This window comes from Oncorhynchus gorbuscha, linkage group LG01, assembly GCF_021184085.1.
Source record: "Oncorhynchus gorbuscha isolate QuinsamMale2020 ecotype Even-year linkage group LG01, OgorEven_v1.0, whole genome shotgun sequence".
Lineage (NCBI taxonomy): Eukaryota > Metazoa > Chordata > Actinopteri > Salmoniformes > Salmonidae > Oncorhynchus > Oncorhynchus gorbuscha.
In genome coordinates this window covers 111,259,318-111,285,102 of record NC_060173.1, presented here as the reverse complement: position 1 = coordinate 111,285,102, position 25,785 = coordinate 111,259,318, and the positions used below count along the sequence as shown (strand labels likewise).

The window sequence follows — 25,785 nt, the reverse complement described above, 5'->3', positions numbered from 1 at the left end:
GATACATGATAAGGATGTTAAGTTTGAAAGGGCTGGTAACTGACAGCATGGAATTCAAAGGAGGCGATAGACAGATGGGTAAGGGGAGAAAGAGAGAATGACCACTTGGGAGAGATGAGGATCCCGGTGCCACCACCCCGCTGACCAGAAGCTCTCGGGGTGTGCGAGAACACGTGGGCGGACGAAGAGAGAGCAGTAGGAGTAGCAGTGTTGTCTGTGGTGATCCAGGTTTCCGTCAGTGCCAAGAAGTCGAGGGACTGGAGGGAGGCATAGGCTGAGATGAACTCTGCCTTGTTGGCCGCAGATCGGCAGTTCCAGAGGCTACCGGAGACCTGGAACTCCACGTGGGTCGTGCGCGCTGGGACCACCAGATCAGGGTGGCCGCGGCCACGCGGTGTGGAGCGTTTGTATGGTCTGTGCAGAGAGGAGAGAACAGGGATAGACAGACACATAGTTGACAGGCTACAGAAGAGGCTACGCTAATGCAAAGGAGATTGGAATGACAAGTGGACTACACGTCTCGAATGTTCAGAAAGTTAAGCTTACGTAGCAAGAATCTTATTGACTAAAATGACTACATGTCAGAAAGTAAAACTTCAAATCAGCTACACCTGCTAATCTTATCTATAGTATGACGTCTTAATTTGTTCAAGTTTATCTGCCATTTTGGTCAACATTCTGAACCTGATCTATGATGATGATGTGTGTGTGTGTGGGTGTGTGTGTGTGTTTGTTTGTGTGTGTGTGTGTTCATTTACACTATGTGTTTTGTCCCTTGAGTCTGCCCCAGTAAATGTGGTCAGAAACAGGTCCCAGAAAACTTGATTGTGGTGGTGAACTCTTTGGCTGTAACCTGTGAGGCTGTAACCCACCCTCTTCCTGCTATTACCTAGCTGAAGGTTTGAAATACAGCAGCGCAGGAGACTGCAGCCGACACTTCAACCTCAACGTACTGGGTATGGACAGTAACAATACACTCACTATGTTACTGTCAGAGTGCTGCCATGGTCAGGGTTCATGCCAGAGCAGCTCTCTGATGCTGTTAAGTCTGAATGAATATGTGACTGAGCAGCTCGATTCAGTCCTATGTGCAAATTATTCAATGTTTTTTTTAAATTGGATAAAAGTAGAGAATCGTTCACACAGCATAGTTCACACGCTCTTAAGAATTAGTCCCACTCACTATTTAAGGATTCACATTTGAGGTCATGTGCTAAACAGAGTGGGTAAGGTAGTGTAGTAAACAACCTAAGATTTCAAGACTAAAAGTGGTGGAAGTAGTAGCAAAAACACACTTTATCTAGTCGTGGACCTATATCCTAATCTGACTTTAGTGCAGGTCATGTTGTTCTTCACATTCTGTATACTTCTGGCCCTTCTTTGGACACTGTGTTAACTAACCTCCAGACCAGCTTCAATGCCATACAACTCTCCTTCCGTAAAACTAAATGCATGCTCTCCAACTGATCGATGCCGCACCTGCCCGTGCGGCTAACATCACTAATCTGGGCGGTTCTGACTTAGAATATGTGGACAACTACAAATACCTAGGTGTATGGTTAGACTGTAAACTCTCCTTCCAGACATTAAGCATCTCCAATCCAAAATTAAATCTAGAATCGGCTTCTTATTTCGCAAACAAAGCATCCTTCACTCATGCTCACCGATCCTTGTCTTCGGCGATGTCATTTACAAAATAGCCTCCAACACTCTACTCAGCAAATTGGATGCAGTCTATCACAGCGCCATCCGTTTTGTCACTCAAAGCCTCATATACTACCCAACCAATGTGACCTGTATGCTCTCGTTGGCTGGCCCTCGCTTCATATTCATCGCCGAACCCACTGGCTCCAGGTCATCTATAAGTCTTTGCTAGGTAAAGCCCTGCCTTATCTCAGCTGACTGGTCACCATAGCAGCACCCACCCGTAGCACGCGCTCCAACAGGTATATTTCACTGGTCACCCCCAAAGCCAATTCCTCTTTTGGCCACCTTTCATTCCAGTTCTCTGCTGCCAATGATTGGAACGAACTGCAAAAATCACTAAAGCTGGAGACTCATATCTCCCTCACTAACTTTTTAAGCATCAGCTATCAGAGCAGCTTACAGATCATTGCACCTGTACATAGATCCCCATATTGTTATTTATAAAAAATGCTGCTCCTTTGCACCCCAATATCTCTACTTGTACATTCATCTTCTGCACATTTATCACTCCAGTGTTTATTTGCTAAATTGAAATTATTTCTCCACTACGGCCTATTTATTACCTTACCTTCCCAATCTTACTTCATTTGAACACACTGTATATAGACTTTTCTATTGTGTTATTGACTGTACGTTTGTTTATTCCATGTGTAACTCTGTGTTGTTGTATGTGTCGAACTGCTTTTCATCTTGGCCAGATCTCAGTTGTAAATGAGAACTTGCTCTCAACTGGCCTACCTGGTTAAATTAAGGTGAAATAAAAAATAAATAATAAAATAAATATTACAGTCTCTGGTAAACACACACGATGTCAAATAAAATCAAGTCACATATACAGGATATAGAAGATGTATAGGGTATAGTGAAATGTATACTTGCTATAACCATCCACCAGCAAAACCTTGCCAATTGGCTGGGTCAATATTGTCTAGATGCACATTCATGAAATGAAACAGATGACCTGAATCGGCCCCAGACACACCTAGCTAACTTGATTTGTCATGTAATCATCTGGTGAAGTGGAGTCTTTTGTTTAGACATGTAGCTAGCTAGCTAGTTAAACAGTTACCTATTGGTGCTTTCAAGACAACTGGGAACTTGGAAATATACAAGGTCAAAACATGACATCAGTGATCCTCAGTTCGGAAAGTCGAAGTGCTAGAAAGAGGCAGAAATGCCCGTGTTGGAATTATGAGTTAGGTGACCGTTCAAACCGATTTTTCCCTGAGCTCATTTTTTTCAGAGTTCCCAGTTGTCTTGAAAGCACTGAAGTTGGAAGGCAGAGATTTCCGAGTTCTGAGTTCCCAGTTGTTTTGAAATGGTCAATTATCCCAACCCATACAGATAGTCATAGCTTGCCACGATGCATGAATCTCCAGGTAGCTAAGCTAACCAACTATGTTCAATGTTAGCTAGATATCTAACATTAGGCTATAACTAGCAATGCAAATGTATTTCTGCTACACAGATCATACATGTAACATTTGCTAGCAAGCCAGCAATGAAAATGACTTTCTGACCAAATTAGAAATGTATACTATATGAAAATGTAGCTAGTTAGACCCATATAATGTACATGGATGAGTTCTTCTCCCTCTCTGTCATGGATGCCATGGTTGCCATTAGTTTGAAGATGTAATCCGTAGACAGGTGTTTTATACAACAGCCTTCTGTGTGCTCTTTTTAAACCCCTCTGCATATTTGCAATCAAACGCTAGACTATTTCTCCATCTCCTTAGCTATCATACTCTGCTTCCACCGCACATCTCGGTCAACTTCTTCCATGACAAGAACACTGTTGATTGTCATTTCCTCGCCATCCTTTTCATCAGAAAACTCCACAATGTCTGGTTCAATGAAAATCTTTTTACCTAAATCAGGGATTTCCTCATCGTCTGATTCATGTTTAGAATCAGAGCAGTCAACATGGCACAATCATCTTCCAGATACTGGAGAGCAGTAGCAACACTTTTGCAGTTCTACATGATATCTTTCAAAAAAGCAGAGGTAGAAAGGATTATCTACACATACTGAACAGTTCATGTTATAGACAGAAGCATGCTACATGGCAGACCAATCCAAACTCATCTCTAACCATCTTCAGCCCATCCAATTTCTCAGACAATCAAGGCGAGGTGGAGTGTTCCTTTTAATATCTCATGGATGTAGGACAGACACTTCAAAACCTTATTCCTTATGACTTATTATTTGACTGTCTTTTTTTGCCATTTATGAATGTATCAGGTATGAAGGCAAGACCCAGATGCAGACAATGTCGAATTAACAACGTTTTAATAATCCAACAGGGGCAGGCAAAAGACAGGTCAAGGAAGGCTGGGGTCAGTAAACAAGAGGTGGGGCAACGGTACTGGAAGGCAGGCAGGCTCAGTGTCAGGGTAGGCAGAGGTCAATAATCCAGATGTGGGGCAAAGGTAAATGTCAGCAGGCAGGCTTAGGGTCAGAGCAGGCAGAGTGGTCAGGCAGCCAGGCTCAGAGTCAGGACAGGCAGGGGTCAAAACACTGGGAAAAGCAGGAGCTGAGACAAAAATGCTGGTTGACTTGACAAACAAGACAAACTGGCAACAGACAAACAGAGAACACAGGTATAAATACACAGAGGATAATGGGGAAGATGGGTAACACCTGGAGGGGGGTGGCGACAATTACAAAAACAGGTGAAACAGATTAGGGGGGCCACCTGGCGTCCTACCTCGGCAAATACTTTGTTGACAGGGGTGCCGGCAGTAGAAGTCAACAATGAGGGCTTGATCCAGGATGTTAGAACTCTCAGGAGGCATCTCACCGTGTACACCGGATGGCCATCGATGACACAGGGAGGAATGGTGGGCCTGGAAACAGAAGAAAAATAGTTTAATAATAGACACATGGAAAGTGGGGGGAATACGGAGGGTACGGGGTAACAAAAGACGAACAGAGTGGGGATAATGACTAGAGATGGGAAACAGGCCGATGAAACAGAGGGAAAGTTTACGGGACTCCACCCGGAGGGGCAGGTCCTGGGTGAAGAGCCATACCCTCTGCAAGTGGCAATCCACTTGTCGCCTATACATGGAAGTGGTCTTCAGCAGAGCGGCCCGGGCTCTCTTCCAGGTACGGCGACAGCGACGGATGAACATCTGGGCAGAGGGATTGCAGACTTCCTCCTCTTGCTCGGGGAAGAGCAGAGGCTGATATCCCAAGGAGCACTCGAAGGGCGAGAGACCCGTGGCAAAGCAAGGAAGGGTGTTGCGGGTGTACTCAACCCATACCAGTTGCTGACTCCAGGTTGCAGGGTTGGCAGAGACTAGGCATCGAAGAGTCGTCTCTAAGTCCTGATTGACTCGCTCCGACTGGTTGTCGGACTGCCGCTGGAATCCGGAGGACAGACTGGCCAACCACACAATGAGCATGCAGAACGCCTTGCAGAACCGGGATGAGAACTGAGGACCCCGGTCGAAGATCATGTCCGCCTGGATTCCATAGATCCGGAAGATGTCCTGCACCATAAGCTGGGCTGTCTCCTTGGCCGAGGGTAGTTTGTGGAGAGGAATGAAGTGGACGGCTTTGGAAAACCGGTCAACAAACAGTCAGGATGGCAGTGTTGCCCTCAGACAGGGGGAGACCCGTGAAAAAATCCAGGGATATATGGGACCAGGTATGGTGAGGGACAGGCAGTGGTTGGAGAAGATCAGACGGAGCTTGTCGAGGAGTCTTGTTCTGGGAGCTGACCTTGCAAATGGTGACATACAAGGGCAACATCTGGAACCGAAGTAGGCCACCAAAAGCGTTGTCGCACAAAGGCCAGGGTCCGGGAAGGATGGCCTCGGGCTCCTGGGTGGTAACTGTGGCGTTAAAGCGGCGAGACAGGGCATCCGGCTTGAGGTCTCCATAGTCTTGGTCTCTGGCCCCGACAAGAGAGTACAGCCATCCCTGGGCGGTGTGGTGCTAGGGAGAAGGTCAATTCTACAGTCATAGGGGTGGTGCGGCAGAAGGTAGGTGGGCCGGGACTTGCTGAACACCTCCCGATGGTCCTGGTACACTGTGGGAATGGCGGAGTGGCCCGGAGCAAATTCTAAGCCCCCAGGAAGACGTCCGGAGGCAGATTGCGCCGACTTCAGACAACTGGGCGTGACAGAATGGACTCCAGCCCATGATAGCAGTCGTACACCAGTTGATGAGGGGATTATGTTGCCGGAGCCTGGAGAATCCCAAAACCTTGGGAATCTGGGGAGACTTGATGAGAAGGAATTGAATGGTCTCGCTGTGATTCCCTGACATGGGTAGATTGATGGGAGTGGTGTTATGGGTGACCCGACCTATAGAGCGCCCGTCCAGCACTCTAACATCCATGGGACTGGAAAGGGGCTGAGTGGGGATGTTCAGCTCGAAAGACAGTGTGGCGTCCAAAAAGCTCTTATCGGCCAAAGAGTCAATTAGGACCCAGAGAGATTGGAATGTTTTCCCCACAGCAGAATGACATGAAAAGGGGTGCGAGTAAGGGAAGCAGATACGTTCTCCATATGTCCCACCAGAGTACTCGCTCCTACCGGTGAGCCTAGTCTCAAAATGACCAAATGTCCCACAATACAAACAACTCCTTGTGTTAATTCTGTGTTGCCATTCCACTGGCGACAGCCCAGCTCTGCCTTGTTGCAGAGGCTCGGGAAACAGTGCCTCGTCCGTCTTTGACGACTCTTGAGGAAGGTTGGGAACACTCGGGTGCCATTGGGGATTTCCGGGATGAGGTGGAATCAATGGACGTTCGAGCGAAATCGAATTTCCTCTCTTTCCGTCATTCCCGCAATCGCCCATCGATGCGGTTAGTCAAAGAGAAAAGGGAGTCAAGATCCGTGGGTAACTCCCGAGCAGCAAGCTCGTCCTTAACCTCCTCCGAGACGTCGTGCAGGAACACAGTACTTACTGGTCCATGCACTCTCCGCTGCCAACGTGCAGTCGGCCACCCGGAGCTGGATTAGCTTCCGGGCAGCTTCTCTCCCAGATAACGTGGATGGCAGCCATGCTCAGCGTCAGGGACAAATACAAAACAGGTGAGTGACAGATCTGACAAACTGATCAGTGTGTGACAGAATGTGTTATTCAGTGTGTTTCTATGGGCTATGGTAGTAAAAGCCAAATTCACAATAAAATGATGAAATTGAAATGGAATTGTTTATCTTCAAACAATCCCCCACCACAAAGACTTAGATTTGTAATAATGAATGACAATCCCCCGTTGCTAAATTACTAAAATGTCTAACAGTGAGTTGACTCATGCTCTTGTGATGAGGTAGTCCTGTCTGCGACTTTAAAAATCAGTCTCACCCTCGGTCCAAGAGGGACTTTCCTTATGGACTATTGGGTAAGATGTTTTTTCACTCAGAATGTCGGGGTTCAGCTCCCACAGTCACGATTCTTGACCTGTTCAGGGTGGACTTGTTTAGGGGAGGGTTGTACTGAAGCTGATACCTAATGGAAGTTGTACTCACACAAATGACAATAGAGGTGTGGTCAGGTTCACTTTGAATGTTTATGCTGTATTGGGGCTTTATTAGGCCCCTGGAGTAAAGCATTCGTGCCTTGAACACCTTTAATTGGTAGAATTCCTTAGAGTTTTGTACGTCAGTCAGAGCACAGGTTGAGTTTTGCTGATGTAATATGAAATAACAATGTTCTAGATTAATGTGTGTGTGTGTGTGTGTGTGTTTATGTTTGTGTGTTCTTGTTTGACACCTTTAATTGAGTGGTAGAGTGGTATGTCATTATTTCAGAGCCTTGCATGTTAGTGCTAAAAGGTCCCTCTGGAATCTGAGAATAACAAACTATACAGAAAATATGATTGCGTCAGAATACTGCAGGATGATGCCTGATAAATATTGTGTATCCCAATGATGTAACTGTCTCCCTCAACTTGAATAATTATTTCATGATTCAAGACATTTTGTCAAATGGAATGTTCCTATGGCATGCCTTTAGTGCATACAGCATAAAGAGATGCCATATTACAAAGTGCCTAACTGTCAATTCTCATGTGCACTGGCAAAATGCCATATGCCATGATGTGTTTTGTAGTTCAGCAAGGCCATCCTTCCAAATGTTATTTTGTTGTCTTGTCACGACTTCCGCGCGAAGTCGGTCCCTCTCCTTGTTCGGGTAGTGTTCACGGTCGATGTCACTGGCCTTCTATAGCCACCGCTGATCCACTTTTCATTTGTTTTGTCTATGTCTTACACACCTGGTTTCACTCACCCAATTAACCCTCTGTTCCCCATGTTTTGTTGTGAGTGATTGTTTGTTGTATTTGTGGTCTGTATTGTGGGCTTGGATTTATATTTTATTTTGATGACTTTGAGTAATGTTACTTTTATTTACTCATCTCTGCTGTCCTGTGCCTGACTCCTCTGCACCAGGTACACATAGACCCTTACATGTCTTGAATATTGGAAGTCTAACGAGCTTCAGTATGAGATTTTGCGTTTGAATGGCAGAGCTGGCTTCTAAAGCTAACATGATGCTCTACATTTTTCAAAAACACAACCCCTGTTTGGAGCTCCATCTAAATATTTGATTGCTTTGATAAGTGGTAAGTTGTCACCAGTTCCAAGCACCTTTATAGAACCTAAGGAAAAGGTCATTCATTGCGCCATAAAGGTTCAATTAAAACCTTATGTTCGTGGTTCTTTATCCCTTTAACTGTCTCTTCTTGAGAAACATGTTGAAAACATGTATCTTATATTCCTATCACTAACAACTCAAATAGGAATTTCAAATAGTTTTTTTCTTCAAGTTGATGTTTATTTTGGAAATATCCAAACTCTATCAGGCAGTTGAGAAGTCAAAAGAGGGTAATTTTTTACTAATCTCAACAATAAGACAAACATTAATTTAAGTCAGCTTCAATGGCTTATTTACAGTAGGTAAGCATTGTTATGATTAAATAGGCCAACCCTTTATCCTCCAGAACATGTCTGACTGGTTGCCGGTGAGAGCAAGAGCCAAACGTCTCTCACAGACAGCTTCTGTTCTCTACCAGGACAAGAGGGAGGTTAACCAGAAAGAACCATAGTGCCTGGGTACCACCAACATGGTCCTGACCAGTGAACTTGACCACAAACAAGCCAATTACAGCTCTCCTCGTGGCAAGCAGCAACAATCAAACCATAAAAATCCAAAGTTTAAATTCTGTGAATGGGAAGAACACTTCCTAGGCTTATGTCATGAGTTCATAAAGCTCTATGTGGAGAAGGTCAGGGATTGAATTTCAGTTAAAGGCCGCTGCTGGAGGTGGGGGCGAAAACACTCCAAAGGAATGCACCCTAAAAAAGACAAGCAACACCGGCAAGGAGTTGCAGGAGCACAGGAGCATAGTTATGATCAGAACCAACAAAGCCGAGATACCTTGACAACTCACTTGCAGATTTTTACAAAGAACATATATTTACTGAGCAACAATGTAAACATACATTCTTCCAAACAAGCTATTGTTCAATGGATTGATGATCATATTATGAGCAACAAGATCTGCTCTTTTTGTCTGCAAATGGTGTCAGTGGAGGAGGTGTTAAACCTACTGAAGTCATTACCTGATGGTAATGTCACGCCCTGACCGGAGTATTCTTTGTTTTCTTTATATATTTTGGTTAGGTCAGGGTGTGACGAGGGCAGTATGGGTGTTTTTCGTCTCATCTAGGGGTTTTGTAGGTTTATGGGGTTGTTTACGTTCTAGGTGTTTATGTAGGTCTATGGTTGCCAAGTTTGGTTCTCAATTAGAGGCAGGTGTTTATTGTTGTCTCTGATTGGGAACCATATTTAGGCAGCCATATTCCTTTTGTTATTTTCTATGGGATGTTGCATGTTTGCACTCAGTGTTAATAGCGGTCACGTTAGTTTTGTTGTTTTTTGTAAGTTTGTTTTAGTATTCTTTCGTCTTACATTAAAAGACTTATTCACATCACGCTTTGGTCTCCTCACTACGACGATCATGACAGGTAAATCTACAGGTTATGGTCTTATGGAAAAGAAAAAAAATAGCTTCGCTGTGCTGCTCTCCAGATTGCAATTCCACTGAGATACATATTTAATTGGTCACTGGAAAAGGGAATGTTTGCAAATGTAGGGAAGCATGCGAAACTGTGTCCTATTCCGAAAGACTGCAAAGAACCCATTACTCCTGCCAATAGTCAACCAATTAGTCTACTCCCTACACTCAGTAAGATATTGGAGGGTATTGTGAGTAGACAAATATGGGAGTACATGGAAAAGAATGATCTGATTACAGCCAATCAGCATGCTTATCGCAAAAACCAATCCACTACATTGGTTGATATTACTGACCAGTGGCTCAATGCTATGGATAATGGCAAGTTTGTGGGTGTACTATTTTTAGATTTCAGTGCAACATTTGATTTAGTGGATCATGAAATAATTTTGACAAAATTGATGCATTATGGTTTTAAGGAGGTAGCATTGAATTGGGTACAGTCATATCTAACTGACAGGAAACAGTCCACCTATATCAATGGTTAATTTTCTTCCCCTCATGTGTTAAACTGTGGAATACCGCAGGGCAGCTGCCTTGGGCCACTTCTTTATTTAATATATACCAACGACCTTCCCTATGCCTTAGCTGAAACTCAAGCTAATATATTTGCAGTTGATACTACAATTGGTATTATATTGTAGTATATATTATATATTTTTATTAAAACTGAACACTAAATAACAAAAAACACAGAGAATGAACGAAAACTGAAACAGTCCTGTCAGGTGGAAAACACAAAACAGAATATAACTACCCACAAAAACCCTGTGGGAAACAGTTACCTAAGTATGGTTCCCAATCAGAGACAACGATAGACTGCTGTCCCTGATTGAGAACCATACCCGGCCAAAACAAAGAAATAGAAAAAGGAACATAGAATGCCCACCCAAATCACACCCTGACCAAACCAAAATAGAGACATAAAAATCTCTAAGGTCAGGGTGTGACAGCAAGACAATCGGTTCAACAGGTACAGCAAGCTTTACAAGGAGATTTGGAGAATATTAGGGAGTGGGTTTGCCAAAACAAACTTGTTTTAAACACCAAGAAACCCAAAGTTGGTCTGTTCCACTAGGAAAAGGCCAAAACAGCATGGGATACAATTAGGTATGGAAGGAGTACAAATTAAAGAAGTGGCAGAAACCAAACTATTGGGAGTGCAGCTAGACAACTACTTATCATAGTCGTGTCAAATAAATAATTTACGTTAAAAAAAAAATATTAAAACAGCATGCATAATCAGAAAGATGGATAAATATTTACCAGAAAAAAAAAAATCTTCAGCAAATAACACAAGCATTAATTGAGAGTCAGGTGAACTACTGTTCTGTGGGCTGGGGAAATGCATTATCTAGTGAAGTTAGGAGGCTGCAGAATGCACAGAACAAAGCAGCAAGGATTGTTTTAAGGTGGAGATATGGTTCTTCTGTTGCAGTCATGCGCAATGTTCTTGGTTGGTCATCAATCGATAAGATAGTTTTTAAAAACATGCTTATTTTTACTTCATAATATACATAATTTAAAACGGCCAAGTTCTATTCACAACGGTATTCAGTTGGTAAGAGACAGACATTCCGTAAATACTAGGAATAGAATGTCAACCATCAATGCCTTGTCCAGACAGAAAAGAGAAATAGGCAAAACAACATTTTGATTTAGAGCAATAGAGAAATTGAATAAATTAACTGAGAAAACCAGAAACCTTTCAATATAGAAATGCAAACATTATTTTAAAACACAATACATATAAATGTTGTGAGACTATAGTAGATGAAGAATATACATTTTTTAGATTGAGTATTTATTGGGTCATTATGTTAGTATATTATGTATGTTTGTAATAGTGTGTTATATGTGGAAATCTGTTCGCATTATAAATGGTATTTTAATGTTTAAGGACTCTTGGAAGATTAGTCCCAACTAAAAGACTAAACTAAAAGAGATCCAAATTAAATAAAATCAGGAGTCAGTCGAGCCTTCTATGTTGACAACGGTCTCCAAAGTCAACCCACGAGGACCGAAGCAAAGTTGTTGGTGGACAGGCTGCGCTGCTGCCTCTTTTCCGGGGGGTACGAGGTTCGGCAATGGGCCAATAACATGCCTCTGTGGAACACCTTCCCCTAGAAGGTAGGTCAAAGAGCAGTGGGATATGGCTCTCCCAGACCATCATCGATCCACAATAACTAATTATGGACCTGAGCTGTTAGCCAGACACCCTCGGCTACGAACAAGGACCTGTCCAGAGAGAAGCCTTGAGGATAATTTACAGAGTGCTGGCCAGCCAACATGATCCCTTAGGCTACATCCTCCCTTTCATTACTCAGCTAAAGGTTCTTGTACAGAAACTCTGGATCAGTAGGAGGGGCTGTGATGACCACGTACTACCTGATGAGCAGATGGAAGACGTGTGCAAGTCTGTTCTCAGACCTCTCCACCATAACCATGCCCAGGTGCTATGTGCCCTCAAAGGCAGACAACCAGATGGCAGAAAGGGAACTGCGCACTTTCTGCCATTTTGGCTGTAGCTTATCTCTGTACCCAGGACTCCCAAGGCCACAACTGTCTCCAAACAGAGTCATCTCACTCTCTCACCTGAGTTCATCCTGGCTCCTGATGAAGAGGACCCGATTAGGCACCTTCCTGTAGTGTGTAAGCCAACTCCACCTTATCCTCCAGTGACAGGGGGGGGGGGGATCAGATCCTCATAGTGTTCCTACAGATGGCAATACTACCTCTGTAAGGAAGGATGCTGGAGAAGAGAAGCAGGTACAGGGATATTCAATTTGTAACGGACATGCAACAGGACAGGAACAGCGTCAAGAACTGGGTAACAAAAAGACAGACAACAATCAATGCAGCAGTGGGGAACAGAGCAAAATATCCTTTGAGTGTCCAAAACATCAACCATATTATATTTTCCCCATTAAAATGCTCAGTTAAGTAAATATACCTTTTCTCTCATCTCTAACTCTCAGTAAGGCTGAAGGTCAGGCTAGGTGGGCACAGCAACATTCAATCCTGTCATACATTACATCATGTTTTCACAAATTATTTGTTTATCCAACCATTTCATTTGTGTCTTCACGTATGTATGTTTTGTTATTGGTGGTGTGTGTGTGTGTGTGTGTGTGTGTGTGTGTGTGTGTGTGTGTGTGTGTGTGTGTGTGTGTGTGTGTGTGTGTGTGTGTGTGTGTGTGTGTGTGTGTGTGTGTGTGCAGAGACACTACAGGGAGGAGAGTATCTGTTTGTCACTTAGGGATAAATAGAGAGGCAGAGCTCAGAGTTTCTCAGAAGGCGGACCTGACAGGGTCACACACAGGACCAAGCAGGCGAAGGACCTCAGCATTTTGACCCTTTATTACAAATGGAGAAACATGAAGATGTTCAATACTGTTTTCAAGACAGAAACTCTTCTTGCAGAAAGGTTTTGCTGTCGACATCTATCTACATAACACTGTACATCTTCTGCTCATTGATTTCAGCAGTTACAGCTTTTTTGAATGTACTGGTGATCATCTCCATCTCTCACTTCAAGCAGCTCCAGACTCCAACCAACCTGCTCATCCTCTCTCTGGCTGTGTCAGATCTCCTGGTGGGACTGATCGTGATACCAGTAGTGACTGTAGCAATTATGGAACCATGCTGGGGATTTGGGGAATATTTCTGTGTGTTTCAATTCTACATCTCTTGTTTGTGTACTTCTTTATCTCTGGGCAATTTGGTCTTGATATCCATTGACCGCTATGTTGCTGTGTGTGATCCCTTATTGTACCACTCTAAAATAACAATAACAAGAATTATATGTTGCATATCCATTACCTGGTGTTATTGTATCATATACCGTGCTGCTATTATGAAAATCTCTGTGAAAATACAAGTACCAAGTAGTTGTTTGAAAGAATGTTTTATTGTAGAAGAGTTAATCTGGGTTAATATAATTGACCTTGTACTTACAATGGTTGTCCCGTGCTCTATTATTATAACACTTTATTTGAAAATCTTTGTGGTGGCCAGATCACAGGCCAGAAAGGTATTTTCAAAAGAGGCTGACAGTGTGTCTGGTGTTAAAACTGTACAGGCAAATAAGTCTGAGACAAAAGCAGCAAAAACTCTGTCTATTGTTGTTTTCACCTATCTAAGTTGTTGGATTCCTTTTTTCTTTTTTTATTTAGTCAATTTAGATTCATCATCACTTTTCTTTAGCTTTCTACCACTTTGTAACTCTTTAATTAATCCAATAATTTATGCTTTCTTTTATCCATGGTTCAAAGTGACAGCTAAACGTATTTTAACTCTGAAGTTAAGGCGTTCATAGTTCCTATGTTTTTTTTTATGCCTAACTTTGACAAACATGTTTGATGTTGTGTTATGCAATTGTTGTAATTGCTTATTTCACGTGTCAATACACTGACATTATTTATGTCATTGTTGTAATAATAGATAACATTCTGTTGATACAGAATGTTTGTCTGAATTGGATTGGAATTAATCAGACAAGGCATATGAATAGATTATCTTGTTTTATAAAAGACTTTGGTTGTATTTTCCAAATACCAAAGTCTGTGGTTGTTGCATGTTATTTAATGTGGACCCAGGAAGATTAGCTGATGCTTTTGCATTGGCTAGTGGGGATCCTAATTAATACCAAATTCCAAATGTACATTTTAAGGATGTCATGAGTAATTAAATTTACTTTCTAATATTCCCCCCTAGTGGCGCAATTGGGACACAACGCCTTCTACAAGTACATTAAAGTTTAAATGTACAATACCTCATGATATCAGATAACATGCAGATCTAACTACATTGGGTATTGTGTAAGTATTTGATGGTAAAATGTCAGAATATGCAATTATGGGTAACACTGTATAATAACATTCAGTTATAAACCATTTGTAAGACATTTACAGTTTGATCACCATTTATTATTAGTTCCACATTTGCTAAATGTTACTCACCTGGGTATTCTGACATGTATAAATAACTATATGCATTAATGATTAAACACAACAGTGCAGGAGACCACAGCAGACACTTCAACCTCAACATACTGGTTATGAACTCCGCCATTACTCTCACTTACCAATACTTCTCTGTGTTGTCATCATAGATGTGTTGTTGATACAAAATGATTAGGCTGGATTGGAATGGCTTGGAGAAGGCATAAGTCATTTTGGTTTGTATATTCCAAATACCAATGTCTGTTGTTGTGCCATGTTATTTAATGATAAATAGTATGTAATTATTTTTAAAGTACATTTTGAGGAAGTCATGAATCATTCTGTATATTGTCTAACATTACCCTCAATGCCATTAGCAAGTGTAGTGGATCTGAAATGTTTAATACTGCATATTCGATGACGTCCAAGTCTATCTCAATGGTGTATTGTGTAAGCAGTTGATGGTAAAATGCAAGAATATGCAGATAATGTGTAACACTTTATAATGTTCAGGTATAAACCATTTGTAAGGCATTTACAGTTTGCTCACCGTTTATTACTATGCACACATTTGCTGAATGTTAATCACATGGGTATTATGACATTTTAAAATTACTACTATATGCATTAATCATTAAACTCAACAGTGCAGGAGACCACAGTACAGTAGACACTTCAACCTCAATATACTGGTTAAGAACACGACCACTACTCTCACTACCACTACTCTCACTACATCACTGCTGCCATGTCAGGGGTCACACCAGAGCAGCTCTCTCAGAAGCTGTTTAGTGTGAATGAATATAGTGATTGGGTAACACACTAAATAATTCATAATGGATAAGTAAATAGTTTATTCATCATTCATGTATCATTACGCCCACATTTGTTTTAGCAAGCTAGTTATTCCCACATTTATAAACAACTTATTTAGTATGTAGTAATGATTCACAAGATGTTTAATACATATCCTTATAAACCATCTACTAATCATTAGTAAAGTCGTTTTGCAGTCTCTAATCTAAAGGGAGGACTATTCATACTTTCTTAATACTTTATAAATGTTTTGAACAGTGACCAGTGTAATTTATCTCAAAAACATTAGACATGCCTTTGGTAGACATTTCAGCAGTACCTGATGATCCTTAATGTTTCAAAATGACCTAGAACATATCAATGGTTAAACAATAAGCACACAACACAAAGGATGTTAAAGGAAATATTGAACATTTTATTCCACAACAGTCACGCTGTTGTAGTACTGTGCTTAAGGAAGTAACGTGTTTTGTCTGAACATGACAACACTCTTGTTTGTTGGCAGTGACTACCAAGATCAAAGTGTGGACTGCAGTCACCCATAAGAGAAGTTCATAGACTGCTTAAAGGGTAAGGGATCCAATATCTAAATACATCATTTAACTGAACATTACATTTAAAGGGTTACCACCTTTAATACAATACAAGTGAAGTTTTGGCAAAGTGGGTGGGGTTATATCCTTCCTGTTTGGCCCTGTCCGGGGGTGTCCTCGGATGGGGCCACAGTGTCTCCTGACCCCTCCTGTCTAAGCCGGGGGGCTAGGGTCAGTTTGTTATATCTGGAGTACTTCTCCTGTCCTATTCGGTGTCCTGTGTGAATCTAAGTGTGCGTTCTCTAATTCTCTCCTTCTCTCTTTCTTTCTCTCTCTCGGAGGACCTGAACCCTAGGACCATGCCCCAGGACTACCTGACATGATGACTCCTTGCTGTCCCCAGTCCATCTGGCCGTGCTGCTGCTCCAGTTTCAACTGTTCTGCCTTATTATTATTCGACCATGACCCACTAAGAGATGAGTCTTCAGCTGGTCATTTATGAACATTTGAACATCTTGGCCATGTTCTGTTATAATCTCCACCCGGCACAGCCAGAAGAGGACTGGCCACCCCACATAGCCTGGTTCCTCTCTAGGTTTCTTCCTCTCTAGGTTTCTTCCTAGGTTTTGGCCTTTCTAGGGAGTTTTTCCTAGCCACCGTGCTTCTACACCTGCATTGCTTGCTGTTTGGGGTTTCAGGCTGGGTTTCTGTACAGCACTTTGAGATATCAGCTGATATACGAAGGGCTATATAAATCAATTTGATTTGATTAGAAGTTGTCCAAATACTTATGACCTCTTCAAATGGGGGGGGGGGGGACTTGATTCATAAGGTGCATTCATTTTTAAATTGTAAAATAGGTACAATATGTATGAAAACACCCTCAAATAAGAGGTGAGATTTTATACTGTTGCCTCGCATGAAAAGCTCAAATCCAAAATGCTAGATTGTTTAAAGAGCCAAAGTTTATGTTATTGTACTTTTACCCCTTTTTCGTGATATCCAATTCGTAGTTATAGTCTTGTCCCATCGCTGCAACTCCTCTATGGATTCGGGGAGGCGACGGTCAAGAGCCATGTGTCCTGCGAAACACGACCCTGCCAAGCCGCACTGCTTCTTGACACACTGCTCACTTAACCAGGAAGCCAGCCGCACCAATGTGTCGGAAGAAACACTGTCCAGCTGGCGGCACCAGGCACAAGGACACGCTAGATCTGTATATGAAGTCAATTTAAATCTGAACTCCCTGTGTTAGATGAAATGTGTGCCTGTGCCAAATTTAGAAGAGACCATCTGTCTGAATAATACCAAAGCCTTTTCATCACAGGAGACTCAATGAATATAACATTGTTATTATGTGTAAAAAAGACTGTTCTAATGTCCACTACACCAACCAGCCATCACACCTAATGTAATTCATCTGCAGCCACAATCATCCATCACCATGTCCTGGTTGGTGCGTAGGAATGCATTGTTGTCATAGTAGAGCATTGAGACAGGTGACAGGCGGATGGGTACGCAGCAGGGCTGGGGTGTGCCGTGGGGGTCCAAAGAGTGTACCCGTGTCTGCAGGATATTATGGTTGGGGCCGTTCAGGCTCTTGCTCAGTGTGAACGGGCACTGACAGTAGTTGGCCAGGTAGCGCTGCGGAGCAAGGATCCACTCCTACCAGCCCACATCCTTGAGGTCTATTAGAGGCAGAGGGACTTACACATGCTGCTGGGTGTAACCGGGACTGAAGAAGGTTCAGGGATACAGCGACCAGTGAAACTCTTCCATTTTGCCAATTGCTACCTCATGATTACCAGCAGCTGAGCTGAACAGGTTTGCTGGATAATTTTATATAATAATGACAGTGGGCAGGTAACCCTCAACTGGAACGGGACAGCCTTCCCCCGGGTGGTGGGATGTGAAGGTGTCTGTGGTCAGTGCGTGGCCTGGATGTGGCTGCAGCTCCAGCACCAGTCCATAGTTATGACCCGGTTTAAGTCAGTTCTCTGCCAGCGCTGTGAGGTATCTGGGCTCTGGTTCTAACTTAACCAACTGGGACAGCACTGGCCTGCATTTGGCCTCATAGCTTGCTTCCCTCCCTTGTACAATTATACGCTGAGTGCCTGTGGCACCAGGAGGAACCTTGGTGTGCGGAAGACATGTTGAGACATGTTGAGGAACAGATGTTTATCCACACATCCGTGGCAGCTGCCGCTTCAGCCTGACACCAGTCTACCTGCAGGGGACAGACTAAACAAGACATATTAGGTTTACACTCTAGAAGTAGGACCTAGATTTCAATTGACGGTATTTGGAATGTGACAGTCAATATAGGCCTTTATCTGCAATAAACAAACCAAATTTGTCAAATCTGACCATAATTCTATCCTCCTGATTCCTGATATCAAACAATAACTACAGCAGGAAGTACCAGTGACTCGCTCAATATAGAAGTGATGCGGATGCTACGCTACAGGACTGTTTTTGCTATCACTGTCTGGAATATGTTTTGGGATTTATCCAAAGGCATTGAGGAGTTTTTTTTCTCTTTTTTACCTTTATTTAACCAGGCAAGTCAGTTAAGAACAAATTCTTAGTTTCAATGACGGCCTAGGAACAGTGGGTTGACTGCCAGTTCAGGGGCAGAATGACCCTGAACCCTGAACGGGGGTTTGAACTTGCAACCTTCAGGTTACTAGTCCAACACTCTAACCACTAGGCTACCCTGCCGCCCCAGGAGTACACCACTTCAGTCATCGGCTTCAACACCATAGTGCCCACAAAGCTCCCAAGGACCCTGGGACTAAACACTTTCCTCTGCAACTGGTTCCTGGACTTCCTGACGGGCCACCCCCAGATGGTAAAGGTAGGCAACAACACACCTGCCACGCTGATCCTCAACATTGGGGAACCTCAGGGGTGTATACTTAGTCCACTCCTGTACTCCCTGTTCACTAATGACTGCATGGCCAAACACGACTCCAACACCATCATTACATTTGGATTTGAACATGCAACCTTTTGGTTACTTGTCCAATGCTCTAACCACTAGGCTCCCCTGCCACTCCCCGCATTGGCCGGGCTAGAGTGGGCATTCAGCCAGGACGGATGGTGCTGGATCAGCGCTCCTGGCTTCCAGTGTGTCTCTTCGGCCCTGGATATCCTGCGCCGGCTCTGCACACTGTGTCTCCGGTGCGTCTGCACAGCCCAGTGCGTCCTGTGCTAGCGCCCCGCATTTGCAGGGCGAAAGTAACCATCCAGCCAGGACGGGTTGTGCCAGCTCTAAGCTTGTGTCCTCCAGTGCTCCTCCACGGCCCATTGTATCCGGTGCCTGCTCCACGCACCAGGCTTCCAGTGCATCTCCCCAGTCCGGTGAGACCCGTTCTGGTTCCACGTACCAGTCCTCCAGTATGTCTCCCCAGCCTGGTAAGCCCTGTGGCAGCTCCACGCATCAGGTTTCCAGTATGTCTCCTCAGTCCGGTGAGAACTGTTCCGGCTCCACGTACGAAGCCTCCAGCGACAATCCATGGCCCGAAGCCTGCAGCGACGCTCCATGGCCCGGAGCCTCCAGCGACGATCCATGGCCTAGGGCGTCCAGCGACGATCCATGGCCCGGAGCCTGCAGCGACGGTCCCCGGCCCGGAGCCTGCAGCGACGGTCCCCGGTCCGGAGCCTGCAGCGACGGTCCCCGGTCCGGAGCCTGCAGCGACGGTCCCCGGTCCGGAGCCTGCAGCGACGGTCCCCGGTCCGGAGCCTGCAGCGACGGTCCCCAGTCAAGAGCTTTCAGCGACAATCTACGGCCCCGGGATCCCGGCGATGATTTAACCAGTTTTCCAAAATGGCCACCAACCAGCTCTAATTGGTAGGATTTGCATATCTCCTTAAGTAAGTGGTACATAAAGACAAATGATGGCTTAACATCGTACCCCTATGGCATTTCGCAGACACTTTTATCCAAAGTGACATTCAATGTATTGAACCCACTATCCTGGTTTTGTGCCATGATCTACCAACTGAGCTACAGAGGACCAGTTATTGTTGATTGTTCATCTTGAGTAACGGTATCAACCTTTCACCCTCAAAATTGTCAGAATTAAGATACATCAAGAAATCAGTTATTAATTTTGAATTTTACATCTAGCTAAGGTGTTTGGTGCAGTATTTCTCAAAGTGCATGAACATTATAGTTACTGCACTGATTTCTGAGAACATGTCTACAACTTCATCAGTCAAACTTTAGTAAATACATCAGAAGCTATATCCTGTTTATCAGTGAGGAGAATTACTAGCTTGCTAGCTAAGTTCCATCTCTTTGTTTGTCAATGAAGCTAGCTACAGTAGTAGCACATTGAACAGGCAGGCCCCGTTAGCTAAATCGACTTATAAAGTCTCTGCCGAGTGGTGACCGCTTCGTTTTGACAACGTTCTCATTTTCTATTACTGTATGCGTCTGTCAGGCAGTGTTTCATGTTACAAAATAGGTTGTGGCATAACACAAAATGCTCACAAATGGGTTTTGAATTTGGAAATATTGACAAGTGGCAGTTGGGATGCAAGTGCACATCGTCTCAATTGTCATTTTGACCAAATCAGTGGCAGACTGGAGTGATCACTATCGAACACATCAACAAGTGGTCACTCCATAAAGGGCTAGGGGTCAAGTGTTCTTTCAACATAATATTGGTGATGTGTTGTCTTATGTAAACAAGTGCGTGTTGTCATATGTTAACGTGTCTGAGTTGCTGCAGGCCTGTCTCACTGTTCTGTCTCACTGGTTCTATTGTAGGATTGGTTAGGGCACAATCTGTGCAGCTGTTTCTCCACGCATGACCATTCTGATGTTACCATCCGCTGTTAGTGTTCAGGATGGAAATCAAATCTCAACCCTCAAATATCCAAGTGATCTTGGAAAATAACAGCTTACTTAAAAACTTCTTGGCGCACCCATCCCGTTATCCCATTTCGTCAACATCTGCTGAATTTGTAAGTCGCTCTGGATAAGAGCGTCTGCTAAATGACTTAAATGTAAATGTTATTGCAGAGCGCCAAATACAAATTAATTTACTAAACATTTTAAATTTTCATGAAATCACAAGAGTAATATAGCAAAACACAGATTAGCTTGTTGTTAATTCACCTGGCGTGTCAGATTTCAAAAAAGCTTTACAGCTAAAGCAAACCAAGTGTTTATGTAAGGACATCTCTCTCAGCAGACAAAACATTACAAACAGCTAGCAGCAAAGTAGATTGGTCACGAAAGTCAGAAAAGCAATAAAATGAATCGCTTACCTTTGATGATCTTCGGATGTTTGCACTCACAAGACTCCCAGTTATACAATACATGTTCCTTTCGTTCCATAAAGCTTCTATTTACATCCAAAATACCTCCATTTGGATGGCGCGTTTTGTTGAGTAATTCACAGGCTCGAGCGGTCACGACGGGGCAGACAAATTCCAAATAGTATCCGTAGAGTTCATAGAAACATGTCAAACGTTTTTTTATAATCATTTCTCAGGTTGTTTTTACAATAAATAATCGATAATATTTCAACCAGACCGTAGCTTTTTCAATAGGAGAGAGAGAGAAAATGTCTGCTCCAAGCTGTTGCGCATGCAAAATGCTGCTGGCACCCAGCCATCCACTGACGCAAAGTGATCGTTCTCGCTCATTTTCCAGAATAAAAGGCTGAAACTATGTCTAAAGAGTGTTCACACCATGTGGAAGCCATAGAGAAAGAAATCTGGTTGATATCCCTTTAAATGGAGGGAAGCCATGCAATGGAACAGGGAGCTTTCAAAATAAGAGGCACTTCCTAGTTGGATTTTCCTCAGGTTTTCGCATGCAATATCAGTTCTGTTATACTAACAGAAAACATTTGGACAGTTTTGGACACTTTAGAGTGTTTTCTATCCTAATCTGACAATTATATGCATATTCTAGCTTCTGGGCCTGAGAAGTAGGCAGTTTACTTTGGGTACGTTTATCATCCAAACATCAAAATACTGCCCCCTACACTCAACAGGTTAAATCTCATAAATATCTGTTTTGGAAGATATGACCTCTATTATGCTATTTACACCTTGTACAACATTTATATACTAGAATCAATGTTTCTGTCTAATATCTATGCAACATCGGCCTTTTTCAACTAGAGAAGTTGGTTTTTGAGTTCAGCTGCCTTTTATGGTCTCAAAATGACCAAGAACATATCAATGGTTAAACACTAATCACACAACACAGAGGATGTTAAAATAAATACATGTCATATTGTATTCCAAAACAGTCACACTGTTGTAATAGTGTGATGTGTACATTCAGTCTATTATGAGTAAATGGAAGTTTTTTGGCGATTTATAAATGGTGACAGTGTTTCCTAGCCTCAGTGCAGTGGGCAGCTGGGAGGAGGTGCTCTTATTCTCCATGAACTTTACAGTGTCCCATAATTTTTGGGGAGTTTGTGCTACAGGACGCAAATTTCTATTTGAAAAAGCTAGCCTTTGCTTTCCGAACTGCGTGTGTATGTTGGTTCCTAACTTCCCTGAAAGTTAAATATCGCGGGGGCGATTCAATGCCAATGCAGTACACCACAGGATGTTTTTGTGCTGGTCAAGGGCAGTCAGGTCTGGAGTGAACCAAGAGCTTTATCGGTTCCTGGTTCTACATTTTTTGAATGGGGCATGCTTATTTAAGATGGTGAGGAAAGCACTTGTAAAGAATAACCAGGCATCCTCTACTGACGGAATGATGTCAATATCCTTCCAGGATTCCTGGGCCAGGTGGATTAGAAAGGCCTGCTCGCTGAAGTGTTTTAGGGAGCGTTTGACTGTGATGAGGGGTGGTCGTTTGACCGCAGACCCATTACGGAAGAAGGCAATGAGGCAGTGATCGCCGAGACCCTGGTTGAAGACAGCAGAGGTGTATTTGGAGGGCAGGTTGGTTAGGATGATTTCTATGAGGGTGCCCGTGTTTACGGATTTGGGGTTGTACCTGGTAGGTTCATTGATCATTTGTGTGAGATTGAGGGCTTAGATTGTAGGATGGCCAGGATGTTAAGCATGTCCCAGTTTAGGTCACCTAACAGCACGAGCTCTGAAGATAGATGGGGTCCAATCAATTCATATATGGTGTCCAGGGCACAGCTGTGGGCAGAAGGTGGTCTATAGCAAGCTCAACGGTGAGAGACTTGTTTCTGGAAAAGTGGATTTTTGAAAGTAGAAGCTTAAATTATTTGGGCACAGACCTGGATAGTAAGACAGAGCTCTGCAGGCCATCTCTGCAGTAGATTGCAACTCCGCCCCCTTTGGCAATTATATCTTGTCGGAAAATGTTATAGTTAGGGAAGAACATTTTTTGGTGGTCATCCTAAGCCAGGATTCAGGTTGGCAGAGTGTGCTAAAGCAGTGAATAAAACAAACTTAGGGAGGAGGCTTCTAATGTTAACATGCATGAAACCAAGGCTTTTACGGTTACAGAAGTCAACAAATGATGGATCGTGTCATGATGGATCGGCGAGGCTCCGTGTCGGCAGTAAAAGGGGTCCAGGCCAATTGGAAAAATAGGTATTGTGGCCCAAGGAGTGGCTGGTAGACCTCTTCGGCTAGCCGGGAGATGGGCCTAGCAAAACAATTTTTTTTAAAGCTAGCTATCTGCGATGATCCAGGTGAAAAGGTTCTGAGCTTACGGTAGGAATCCGGGGGTGTGGAGAAAATAAGTCAGATTTGCTCTGGTTTGAATCACGCTGTGTAAAGATATAAAAACATATATACACTTGACACGACAAAAGACAAAGACGTCTGACTGCTACACCATCTTGGAAAAGGAAACTAAATAGGAAAATAAATCCCACATTAATCAGATAATATACTTGGCCATTACAACAGATCAAATTCGTAGTTACTGCGTTTTGCCTTTGTAGGTAAGCATAACTTTATGCCATCTCATCAACTTTCTTACTGTCAACTTTCCGACACACTGACTTGCTGACATGTGGTGTGCAATCATGTCTCTTGAGGTTGTGGAATATGTTCTAAACTGAGCACTGACATCACCCAAACCAATTAGTCTTAACAGTTATCCTATTTCCCATGTAAAATAGCCTTTCAGTGACCAATAAAACACGCATACTATATTTTCCCCATTAAAGTGCTCAACTGAGAAAATGTACCTTTCCTCTCATCTCTAACTGTCAGTAAGGCTGAAGGACAGGCTAGGTGGCTACAGCAACATCATATCCTGTCATACATTACATCATGCTTTCATTAATGATTTGTTAAACCAACCGTTTGTTCATTTGTGTGCTCACGTGAGTGTGCACTCACCTTATTTGCGTGTGTGTGTGTCTGTGTGTGTGTGTGTGTAGAGACACTCTGGGGAGGGGAGTGGCTGTCAGTAACTCAGAGATAAATAGAGAGGCAGAGCTCAGAGTTTGTCAGAAGGCTGACCTGACAGGGTCACACACAGGACCAAGCAGGAGCAGGAGATCTCAGCATTTTGACCATTTATTTAAAAAAATGGAGAAACATGAAGATTTTCAATACTGTTTTCAAGACAGAAACTCTTCTTGCAGAAAGGCTTTGCTATCGACATCTATCTACACAGCACTGTACATCTTCTGCTCATTGTTTTCAGCAGTTACAGTATTTTTGAACCTACTGGTGATCATCTCCATCTCTCACTTCAAGCAGCTTCACACTCCTACCAACCTGCTCATCCTCTCACTGGCTGTGTCAGATCTCCTGGTGGGAGCGATTGTGATACCAGTAACGACTGTAGCGTTAATGGAATCATGCTGGGATTTTGGGAAATATTTCTGTGCTTTTCATTTCTATATGGCTTTTTTATGCACTTCTTTATCTCTGGGCAATTTGGTCTTGATTTCTATTGACCGCTATGTTGCTGTGTGTGATCCTTTATTGTACCACTCTAAAACAACAATAACAAGAATAATGTGTTGTATATCCATCACCTGGTTTTGTTGTATCATATACCAGGCTGTTGTTATAAAAATATGTATAAATGTACAGGTACCCAGTATGTGTTTGAAAGAATGTTTTACTGTAGAAGGGTCAATCTGGGGTAATATAATTGATATTGTAATTACAATGGTTGTCCCGTGCTCTATTATTATAACACTTTATTTGAAAATCTTTGTGGTGGCCACATCACAGGCCAGAAAGGTATTTTCAAAAGAGGCTGCCAGTGTGTCTGGTGTTAAAACTGTACAGGCAAATAAGTCTGAGAGAAAAGCAGCAAAAACTCTGTCTATTGTTGTTGTCAACTATCTCATTTGTTGGATTCCATCTCTATTTATTTTATTTTTTGTACAAATTTTTATTGACAATTTATTATCATTATTCATCAGTTTTCTGCCACTTGTTAATTCCTTAATTAATCCAATAATTTATGCTTTCTTTTATCCATGGTTCAAAGTGACAGCAAAACATATTTTAACTCTGAAGTTATGGCGTTCATAGTCAAATTTAGGAATAAAAACATAGGAACTAACAGGTTTGATATAGTTATGTTATACAATTGTTGTTTTTGCTCCTTTCATGTAACACTGCACTGACATTACTTATCTCAGTGTTCTCGGCATAGATTCATGTGGTGTTGATACAGAATGATTTAGCTGGATTGGAATGGAATGACTTGGAGAAAGCATAAGCTTGTTGTATAAGAATTTGTTCTTAACTGACTTGCCTAGTTAAGTGAAATTATTATTGTTTTACACAAATTATAAAAGACATTGTAATTTCGAGT

General features: G+C 42.8%; 1 protein-coding gene across 1 annotated transcript; it reads left to right on the top strand.

The window, feature by feature from the left end:
* Window positions 1–12,539: 12,539 nt before the first annotated feature.
* Window positions 12,540–25,499, top strand: LOC123991181 (trace amine-associated receptor 5-like). Its single transcript, XM_046292533.1, has 3 exons — window positions 12,540–12,572; window positions 19,232–19,451; window positions 24,655–25,499. Exons 1-3 carry the CDS (start codon window positions 12,540–12,542, stop codon window positions 25,497–25,499), a joined length of 1,098 nt encoding a protein of 365 aa, XP_046148489.1.
* Window positions 25,500–25,785: the final 286 nt, after the last annotated feature.